Source organism: Pseudonaja textilis, chromosome 10 (assembly GCF_049901715.1).
Source record: "Pseudonaja textilis isolate UNSWEBS1 chromosome 10, rPseTex1.2, whole genome shotgun sequence".
Classification (NCBI taxonomy): domain Eukaryota; kingdom Metazoa; phylum Chordata; class Lepidosauria; order Squamata; family Elapidae; genus Pseudonaja; species Pseudonaja textilis.
The window spans coordinates 24,608,285-24,619,261 of NC_141999.1; the positions used below are offsets into that span (position 1 = coordinate 24,608,285).

The 10,977-nt window shown below is 46.1% G+C and overlaps 1 protein-coding gene across 1 annotated transcript; it reads right to left on the reverse strand.

The window, feature by feature from the left end:
- Positions 1-728: 728 nt before the first annotated feature.
- On the reverse strand, positions 729-7,097 carry GNG8 (G protein subunit gamma 8). Its single transcript, XM_026715404.2, has 4 exons — positions 7,037-7,097; positions 2,483-2,677; positions 1,475-1,653; positions 729-916 (listed from the first exon to the last, which is right to left on the reverse strand). The coding sequence occupies exons 2-3, from the start codon at positions 2,564-2,566 to the stop codon at positions 1,525-1,527; spliced, it is 213 nt and encodes a 70-aa protein (XP_026571189.1). The 5' UTR covers positions 2,567-2,677; positions 7,037-7,097; the 3' UTR covers positions 729-916; positions 1,475-1,524.
- Positions 7,098-10,977: the final 3,880 nt, after the last annotated feature.

Consider the following 10,977-nt stretch of genomic DNA (forward strand, 5'->3'; position numbering starts at 1 on the left):
TTTTGCATTTATTATTTTTATTTATTTTATTATTTTATTTTTATTTATTTTATTATTTTTATTTTTCATTTATTTTCTTATCGTATATTGCATCTTTTTAGTTTGCATGTATTGCATTGTTTATTTTACTTTCAATTCAGCGACCTGATTATTTTACTATTTCATTCCTTTCATTTTATTCCTTTTGCTTTTTTTATTATTGTTTATTGCCAATGTTCTCTTCTGTTTCGTATCGCTTTATTTTATTTCCTTTATACTTTATTTTATTATTTTCCACGTCTTCAAGTGGTCGTAACGTGGAGCAGCTGCTGAACGAAGGCTCCTAAGTCGAGGAGAACCTGCAATTAGAATTTTTATTTGGATCTGTATTTGGTAAAGGTGGAAAGGTTGTTTGGAGAGTGGAATTCTGCACAGGGGTGCCTGCCGTGCCAAACCTTGCCCAAGCTGGCAGCTGTCTTGCTATCTTCTTCCTGTCTGGCTGTTTGCAAATTGGATTTGGCTTTGAAAAAAAAAAAAATCCGTAATACATTTCCGGCAATTTTCATTTCCAGATCTCTCGAGTTGCGGTAATGATTTTACGATAATAGAAGGTTATTTAGTCATTCCACCACAGCAGTAAACAAAGTGGAAGTTGAATCAATAATTTGGAAGCCGGTTATGGTTTTTTTTGCGGATGCTTAATGGATTACTAATGACTCTTGTTTGGATGAAAAACGAGAGCAAAGAGGTGGAAAGAAAAGACTAAACATTTATTAGAATAAACCCAGGACAAGAAAATTTGTGCGGTTTTAATCTTCCAGGCAATTGGAGCTCGGTGACGATGAGGACTACAAGCTTGCTTTTTTTTTTTTTCCAATTAAAACCAGGCTGTTCCGCTCGTTTTACAGTGCTTCTCATTCAACTTGGAAGAAACAATCTGGATAGATGGATAGATATTGGAGGGAAATAAAAAAAAAAAGTCAACTTTAGAGACAGGCAGATTAGAAAGGAATAAAACACCTTAGAAGCTCAGGCTTCCAATGTTTAAATACAAGTACAGGGTAGTCCTTGGGGGTCAGGATTTCGGCAGTTACCCCCAATTAAATCCTGAGTCTCGAGCCAAACTTCCAAAACTTAAAAATGATTTATTGGCAGTTAACATGCCAGCACTGCCTGGGTGTAGCCGACTCTGAGACACATCATTCATTGTCACCCTTGACCCTGGTTTTCCCCCACCCCCTGGGTGTATTATAATTCATATCCTCCAATGGGACACCTCCATAGCCCAGAGTCATCCATCATGCTACAATGGTCATACTTGTAAGGATGGGTCACCAGTCCCCTTTTTCGACGCTGTTGTCATCTCAAACAGTCACTAAATGAGTCGTCGTAAGTGGAGGACTACCTGAAGGGGAATGCCACCCCTCCCCTATTCAATTCCACTCCCCCCCGCACCGTGCCGAAGTGTTTTGGGAAGGGGGGGGGTTCTTCTTACCCAAGGAAGAGGCCACAGCAATTGAGGGGGGGGGTGGGGGCTGTCCTGGCTCACAGCACGATGCAGAAGAGGCGTTTCTCTCGGAAGGGGTTCTCGGCCGAGGAGACGGGCGTGACCAGGGGGTCCTCCTTGGCGTGGGCTTCGCAGTACGCCAAGAGATCGGCTGCCGCCTTGGACACCTGGCACAGAGGAGGAAGCGCGAAAGACAGGCTGTAGCTAGATTACGGCACCGCGTTATTTCAGGAGCAACCCTGGGCATCAACCCTTCAGTGTGGATCTGATGTTGGGCGGGGCGGGGTTACTGGCTCCCAAAGCCTTTTGCTAGACTACTACATTGCATTACTTTAGGAAGCAGCCCTGGGCATCCGTTCAGTGAGCATTTGATGTTTGGGACTCACTCGTTTGGCTCCCGAAGCCTTTAGGTAGACTACTGCACCACATTATTTCAGGAGCAGCCCTGGGCATCTGTTCAGTGCGCATTCAATGTTTGTGGCTCACTCGTTTGGCTCCCGAAGCCTTTAGTTAGACTACTACATTGCACTACTTCAGGAGCAGCCCTGGGCATCTGTTCAGTGCGCATTCAATGTTTGTGGCTCACTCGTTTGGCTCCCGAAGCCTTTAGTTAGACTACTACATTGCACTACTTCAGCAGCGGCCCTGGGCATCTGTTCAGTGCGCATTCGATGTTATGTTGTTCACTCGTTTGGCTCCCAAAGCCTTTAGCTAGACTAATGCATTACATTATTTCAGGAGCAGCCCTGGGCATCTGTTCAGCGATGTTATGTGGCTCACTCGTTTGGCTCCCGAAGCCTTTAGTTAGACTACTACATTGCACTACTTCAGCAGCGGCCCTGGGCATCCATTCAGTGCGCATTCGATGTTATGTGGCTCACTCGTTTGGCTCCCGAAGCCTTTAGCTAGACTACTGCACCACATTACTTGGGCATCTGTTCAGTGAGGATTTGATGGCCTGGCTCCACTTCCCGGCTCCAAGGGAAACCCTTTTACCTTCATGCGATCGATGTTGACCTCCAGCTTCAGCTGCTCCACCGTCTTGCGCGCCTCCGCAATCTTGGCCATGTTGTTGGACATGCCGTTCTACACACACGGGGGGGAGAGGGGGCACACCTTCGCCCAGCAGGGTGGCGCACACAGAGACCAGCCGGTTGTGCGTTCGCAGCAAGCGGGGAAGCGCAGTGTTCCCTTCCCAGAGGAGAAGATACGCCTACAAAACACGAATTTTGCATTCTCCATCAATGCAGCCCTTGACTCTCAGAATGTCCTTAATCACAAACACACACACACACACACACACACACACACACACACCATACACAAGCCTGGGCCAGAAAAGTTGCATGGTCCCCACAGTATCTAACTGTCCCGCTTAATGACCAGCCTCCCCCAATCTGGAAAGTCCCATATGAGAGGAACACAAGTAACACACGCAGTTCCTGCAACCATTGGTCAAATATTTTAGTCTCTAATCCACTAATCCTCTTTGTCGCTCTTCCCTGCACTCTTTTTCTAGAGGGCAATTAACCAATGTTGGTTTCCTGCCTCCAGCCATCTTTCTTGCCAGAGTGAAAGGGAAAAATAATGGAATAGAATAACAGAATGGGACCTTGGAGGTCTTTTAGTCCAACCCCCTGCTCAGGCAGGAGAACCTATCCCGTTTCAGACAAAGGGTCGTCCAGCCTCTCCTTAAACGCCGTGGAAGCACCCACAATGTCTGGTGGCGAGCTGTTCCACTGGTTAATTGTTCTTGGGTTTTAGGGAAATGTCTTCTTTTGTTCCAGGTTGCTTCTCCATTCGTTTCCATCCGTCGCTTTTTATTCTGTCTTCGGGTGCTTTGGGGAATAGCTTGACTCCCTCTTCTTTGGGGCAGCCCCTCAAATCCCGGGACACTACCATCACCCCTCAAATCCTTCTTTTCATGACGTACCCAAGTTCCTCCACCGGTCTTCCGATGCTTTATCCCCCCAGCCCCCTAATCCTCTTTGTTGCTCTTCTCCGCGCTCTTTCTAGCGGGCGATTAACCAATGTTGGTTTCCTGGCTCTTTAATTCTTGCCAGAATGAAAGAGAAAATGAGATTTTTTGGGAGGGGTGTGTGTGTGTGTGTGCAGGCTGCGGAAGAGATGAAGGGTGACAGTGGGAGGCTCCGAGCCTGGCCTGCTTTCCAAGGGAAAAGGGCACCACGGGACCCCCAACCGGGTGGAGCAACCATTTGCAGGGGGCAAATGCCATTAATTAGCTCCCTCCTTGCACCCCCCCCTTCTGCTCCTCCAGGTTCAAAGCCATCCGCTAATTGCACAGCCCTCCTGCGTGGAAGATGGGAGGAAGCGGGCGGCAGGGAAGAAAGCTTAGGATACAGCTAGATATTTTTTTTGGAGGGGGGGGTGGAATGGGAGAAATGTGCCAGGGTAGCAGGAAGGGGGGGGGGGTGAGTCCCTGGAAGCAGCCCCTCCCTTCCAAAGGCTCCCATTCTCATAAGATGCGAGGTGTTAATACGGCTTTTCTACTGCCTTGGAATTTAGACCACCCTGAGAATATTTGCAGTTTTGGTCCACCACATTTGAGACTCTGGAAAAGGGTGCCGAGAAGAGCAATAAAGATGAATTAGATCATAGAATAGCAGAGTTGGAAGGGAACTGGGAGGCCATCTAGTCCAACCCCCTGCTCCAGCAGGAGAGTCTGTTCCAAATATTAGGGGACTGGAGGCTAAAATATATATATATATTTTATATATATATAAGAATGGTTGCTGGAATTGGGTATGCCTGGTTTAATGAAAAGGATTACCGGGTGGACATGATAGCCGTCTTCCAATATTGGATACTTCCAATACTTATTCTCCAAATCACCTGGAGGCAGGACAAGAAACAACGGATGAAAACTAATCGAGGAAAGAAGCAACCTGGAACTAAGTAGCAGCTTCCTTATAAGTTAGACGAATTCATTGTGAATTAATTAAATGTTAACTCATTAATTCAATGGGATGATTTCCCTCCAGAAGTTGTGCTGCTCCAACGTTGGACATTTTTTTTTAAAAAAAAAGAGACTAGGCAACAATTTGTCCAGAATGGTATATACTAGGATCTCTTGCTTGGACTAGATGACCTCCAAGGGTCCCTTCCAACTCTGTTATTCTGTTCTTTTGTTCTCTTAAGAGTTCATTTTGGCCCCAGAGGGCAACAGTGCCTCTGAGAATACGCAGAGCTCTTTTGAAACCCGCAAAGTAGGTCAAGCTGCCCACTTTTTCCCCCCTTGCCAATTTTTTTGGAGGGAGGGACCCCAATTTTGGAATCTAGAAGCCTTCTGGCAATTTGCTCCATGGTTTTACTTAGTTGCTGGGGGGATTCTGGGAAGAACGAATGGCGGTTTACGAGGCCGCATCAAAGGTAGGTTAAAGCAGCTTGCAATGCCAGGCGTCCAATGCTAGTTGCCAAGAAAGGAAGACTCTGAGTGTATGCAGAGGGCTCTTCATGGTGTTTTCTGCTGCCCTGCCCTGCCAGCTGGGACCCAATCCAGCTCAGCTTGGCACCTGATGCCAAGGGAGGAGAGATGGCTCCCTCATTGCTGCTTTGCACAGATAAATTATCAGGAGGAGAGCAAGTGATCTCTGGAGATCCCCTCCGGGTTTGAATGGCACAAAGAAAGGATCTCAAGAGCAGAGAAAGTGGCATCAGGGGTGACACACCCTACCACTTAGGGCAGTTGGCACAAGTGAGAAGCATTTGATTCGGACCTAAGATGGCTAAAATACAGTAGTTAAAAGTGAACTGTTTTAAAATAAAATGGCTAAATAATGCTAATATTCATTACTGGAAGGTTTGAAGCTTTTATTCTGTTGCCTTTCTTTGTTCTAAGCTGCCTAGAGTCATCTTTAAGCGAGATGGGCGGCATATCCATTTTATAATAAATAAAATTATGATGCAAAGGGTTAAATAAAAGGCAGTGATCCAAACGGGTGTATTTATCCTACTTTTCCCCCCCTCTTGGGTACGTAAAGAAATAAAAATATAAGGGAAACCCAAACCTATTTTTCAACAAGGACCTAGTTTAAACATTCAAATTTTATTTCCCCCCAAAATTATAATTTTATTTATATCATATTCAGAGACCGCCCAGCAACTCCGGATACTGATAAACAAAAATAAACAAAAGCTTTTAGAAGTTTTAAATTAAATTAATTTTTAATTACAGTGGAAAAGCATCTGGTACTTTACAGTTATTAAGTCCACATTTCCTGTGGGATGCTGAAGGACTGCCAATATAATACTGCACGCAGCGCATGAATTTTTAGTGCCTCCTAAACTGCTCATATTCCGAATATTCCATCTTGGCTCTCACTGTTAGCTACAGGTAACTTTCTCCTATAATGTAAGGCAGAGGGGAAAGGGAATTTCTGATCTTCGAAACCTTTAACTTGTGAGGATGCAACTCAAGTGAGACAGTAAAAAGTTTGCAATGAGGCAAGAAAACCAGGTTGCTCTGTACCAGCCCGAAATTTGAATTTTTGAATTTTTGAATTTTACCTTTATTGTCATTGCATTCCACGAATACAGTGAAATTTGAAAGCTACTCCAGCACAGTGCCCCAAACACCACATCACAATCACACTACATGTATTTAAAATAATAATAATAATAATAATAATAATAATAATAATAATAATAATAATAATAATAAAATTAAAACCTATCTAAATAGTGTCAAATAGTTTAAAAATGCCACTATATACATCGGAATAGATCACAAATGCACTGTTTGATTCAATTCAGGTAGCATTTTTTTATGAATAATAACATTTTATTCAAAGCCATCCGCTCTGCAACTTTGGATCCAGGGTTCTGAAAATTTGATTGGATTTGACTAAAGAAATATTGCACCTTATTTAATATAAGGCTACGCACTTTTGATCTCTTACTCTCTTTTAGATGAAATTAAGACGAGAATGTTTCATGAAAACTGGGTTTTTTTAGCAGGTGGGTGCTATTTATCGGTGTTACTCCTTCAAACTTAGAAAGAGCTGGTTGGATGGCTAAATACCTCTGCCTCAAAAGGAAACGAGGTCACTTATCTTGGACGTCTTTTTTGGGTTGGTTTCTTATTTCATCATTCTCTTTGTTTGCATTTTAAGGTGAGGTGTCGAAACTGAAATGAAGGCACGCTTAAGAAAAAGCTTCGCTTTTGATGCCTCTGGATCAAATCTGTTAGCCAGAAAAAGATGCTAGCAGACACCTTTTAATCCTCAACACCTATCCATCAAAACACAGGTCCTAAGAAGCAATTAAAATCTTGGCTTTGCTCGAAGGGGAGGTCCCCACATCCCCTCCTTCCCGCCCCAAATCCTGGTTTAGAAGGAGGCAGCTTTGCTAGGCGTCGTGTGTGTTTGGTTCACCCTTCGGTTTCTCCAGAATTGGGGGTACCAAATGCCAGGCTCCCCTTCAAACCCACGCTACCCAAGTTGGAGACTGTTCTTTCTCCATTCCTCCCCCCCCCCACACAAGTCGAGTGGCTCCAGGTGCCAGAGAAGAAGAAAGAAAGAAGGTTCCTACCTGTTGCAGCTTCAGGGAGTGACTGCCTGGGTCTCTGGGTGGTGTGAGCAGCTGGTGGAAGGTCCCCGCTGGGGTTTTGCAGACAAAGAATAGAAGAAAGGGACCTGCTGCTGACAGTGGCTGCCCCCCCCTCCAGGAGAAGCCGTTTTATACGCAGAGAGGAGGATGGGCCAGGCAGGATCTAAGGCTGGAGACCTGGTTTATGGAAGCATTTGGAGAGTCCCACGATCAATGCTTCTCAAGCTTAAAACCTTTTAAGATGGGTGGACTTCAACTCCCAGAATTCTCCAGCAAGCATGCTAATGAACCTTATAAGATGGGTGGACTACAACTCCCAGAATTCTCCAGCAAGCATGCTAGTGAACTTACAAGAAGGGTGGACTACAACTCCCAGAATTCTCCAGCAAGCATGCTAGTGAACTTATAAGATGGGTGGACTACAACTCCCAGAATTCTCCAGCAAGCATGCTAGTGAACTTACAAGATGGGTGGACTATAACTCCCAGAATCCCCTAGCCATCATGCTAATGAACCTTACAAGATGGGTGGACTACAATTCCCAGAACTCTCCAGCAAGCATGCTAGTGAACTTACAAGATGGGTGGACTACAACTTCCAGGCTAGCTGGGGAATTCTGGGAGGTGAAGTCCATCCATCTTCAAGTTGTTAACTTTGAGAACCACTGCACTGAGAGGCCCTTGACAGGTAGACCTTAACTTACAACTGTTGATTCAGTCACCAAATTTACAACGGTGCTTTACAAAAACGACTCGCCGTTCCTTGCTCTTAGCACCCCCATAGCACCCCTACCGTCATGTGATCCAAATCCTTCGTGGCCGGGGTGTATGTACAATGGGCTCCGCATCTTGGGATTGCATCTCATGTATTTTGCCCGGCTAGAAGTAACCGAGTTTGGTAGGAAGTTGGCTTAGAGTACCAATCGCAAGAGATGGTGAGAATTAACTCGGTTTATCACAGGATGACCAGATTGTTCAGAATAAAATTCTCGAGAATTTTGCAAAAAAAATTCTGCCAGCGATGTTAGATTTTAGCAGCATTTGGGACAGGGGTCCCCAAACTTGGCAACATTAAGACTTGTGGACTTCAATGCCCAGAATTCCCCAGCCAGTATGTTAATGAACTTTGAGATGGGTGGACTACAACTCCCAGAATTCCCCAGCCAGCGTATTAATGAACTTGAAGATGGGTGGACTTCGATTCCCAGAATTCCCCAGCCAGCATGTTAATCAACTTTGAGATGGGTGGACTACAACTCCCAGAATCCCCCAGCCAGCACGCTATTGAACTGGATCATGACTGCCTCTGGGGAATTCTGGGAGTTGAAGTCCACAAGTCTTAAAGTTGCTAAGTTTGGAGACCTCTGATTTGGGAGGAGAAAACCACCTTGGGCGCAGTGCTGATGTCAGCCACAGGGGGGCAGAGCAGGCAAGAGCATCACCCCATGTGGAAGGCGCCTGCTTCACAGTATTAACAAATATTCTTGGAAAATTCCTGCCAGCCTCTGAAATTCGATTCCGCTACCAAATTTGGAGATCAAGCAACTTGCTAGACCTGAGTGAGCAAAAGGGAATTTCTGAGCTCATATATGTGGCCTGCCAGATTTTTATCACCTGATAATGCAGCGGTTCTCCACTTTGGCGACTTAAAAGGTTTGTGGACTTCAACTCCCAGAATTCCCAAGAGGCAGCCATGTTCCAGTTCAATAGTGTGCTGGCTGGGGAATTCTGGGAGTTGTAGTCCACCCATCTTAAAAGTTTACTAGCATGCTGGCTGGGGAATTCTGGGAATCGAAGTCCATCTTAAAGTTGCTAAGATTAACCAACACGGTGGTCATGCAAGAGTTGGGTCTCCATTGCACACTGAATTATATTTTGCATTTAAGTCATATTCTTTTGCTAGACCCGGAAACGGTCATAAATACAAGTCAGTTGCCAAAGGTCTAAATTTTGACCACCTGACCACAGGAAGGCTGCAACGGTCGTAAGTGTGAGGTCCCTTTTCCCAGTGCTGTTGTAACTTGGAACCATCACTAAATGAATGGTTGCAAGTCTCGAGGGCTAACTGTAAATGGGAGAATTGTTTTAATCCCCGGGGCTAAACCCCTGCTGGTGTCTTCCGGACCTTCTGGATGATCTCTCTCTGCCTCCAACACAGAAGACGGAAGCTGAGTGTGTCTGTGTGTACATGGAGTCCTTTTTGCACAAATACTGCAACTGTGTGCAAGCCGCATGGGACTCTGACAGGAGCGCTCAGTTCCTTTGACCTGATGTCATGTGCCTGCCTTTGCGTGCGCACACACACACACACACACACACACACACACACAAACGTGTGTGTGTGTGTGTGTGTGTGTGCGCACAACCCCCCTGCAGCCCCCTCTGGCTCTCCTTCTGCCAGCTGCGATAAGGGTGCTGCAGGGCAGGGCAGGGGGCTAAAATTAACCGGGGGGAGGAGGCGGAATTCTTGGGGCAGCGTCTGGAAAAGATCAGAGCTCTGCCAGATGGCGGGACGGGGAAGGAGGGCCGTGGAGCCCGGCAGGCAGAAAGGAGAGGCCCAAACCCAGCCGTTTTATTGCTGGAGAGGAAGAGAGCTGGGGTCAAGAGCAGTCTACCTGCAGAAGGGGGCCATCGAGGGAGCTCTGCAACGCAGAGAGAGAGCCGCTCATCAACGGAGCCTGGGGTCTCAGAGGAAAAGAAGACTGCAGAGTTAGCAAAAGATGTATCCGCTCTGCTGGGAGTGGCCTGGATCGCCCCCAGATTTGGAAGGAGGCGCTGGTAGTTTTGGGGTGCCTTCGTTCTGTATTGATATGCACGTTATATGTGAGTGGGTGAATGGGTGCGTTTCCATCTCTGGGAAAGGAAGGAAGGAAGGAAGGAAGGAGAGAGAAAAGGAAAGAAGAATGAATGAGAGGGAGGGAGGGAGGAAGGAAGGAAGAATGAATGAAAGGGAGGGAGGAAGGAAGGAAAGGAAGGAAGGAAGGAGAGAGAGAGAAAAGGAAGGAAGAATGAATGGAAGGAAGGAAGGAAGGAAAGGAGAGAGAAAAGGAAAGAAGAATGAATGAAAGGAAGGAAGGAAGGAAAGGAGAGAGAAAAGGAAGGATGAATGAATGAAAGGAAGGAAGGAAAGGAAAAGAGAAAGGGAAGGAAGAATGGAAGGAAGGAAGGAAAGGAGAGAGAAAAGGAAGAGTGAATGGAAGGAAGGAAGGAAAGGAGAGAGAAAAGGAAAGAAGAATTAATGAAAGGAAGGAAGGAAGAAAGGATTGAAGGAAAGGAAGGAAGGAAGGAAAGGAGAGAGAAAAGGAAGGATGAATGAATGAAAGGAAGGAAAGAAGGAAAGGAGAGAGAAAAGGAAGGATGAATGAATGAAAGGAAGGAAGGAAGGAAAGGAAAGAGAAAGGGAAGGAAGAATGAATGAAAGGAAGGAAGGAGAGAAAGAAAGGCTATAACAGTGTTTCTTAACCTTGGCAACTTTCAGATCTTTGGACTTTCAGTTGGCTGAGGAATCCGGGGGGTGGGGGGTGGGGGGGGCGAACTCCACCCATCTTCAAATTCACTGACATGCTGGCTGGAGAATTCTGGGCCTTGAGGTCCAAGCGTCTTAAACCGCCCAGACTGGAGAAACACATTGCCCTTAGCACCATGGGGGTTGGGGGACCCTTTGGCTTCACCAGGAGAAAGGCACTCTGCACATGCTCCCGGCACCCCTGCCATCCCTTCCCTTCATTCGAAAGCGCCCACCGGATGCTTTATCCTTTAAAAATACAGATAACCGGATTCTCAAAGCGAGAAGACGCGGTATTGAGAAGGCGTTTTAAAATGCTGGAACTATGGATCCTAGTCCCATGTGGACTAGAAACTTAGCCTTTCTTGCTTAAGGGAGGGCGGGGGAGGGGGCCTGGTTGGTTTCTGCAGCCTTTCCCA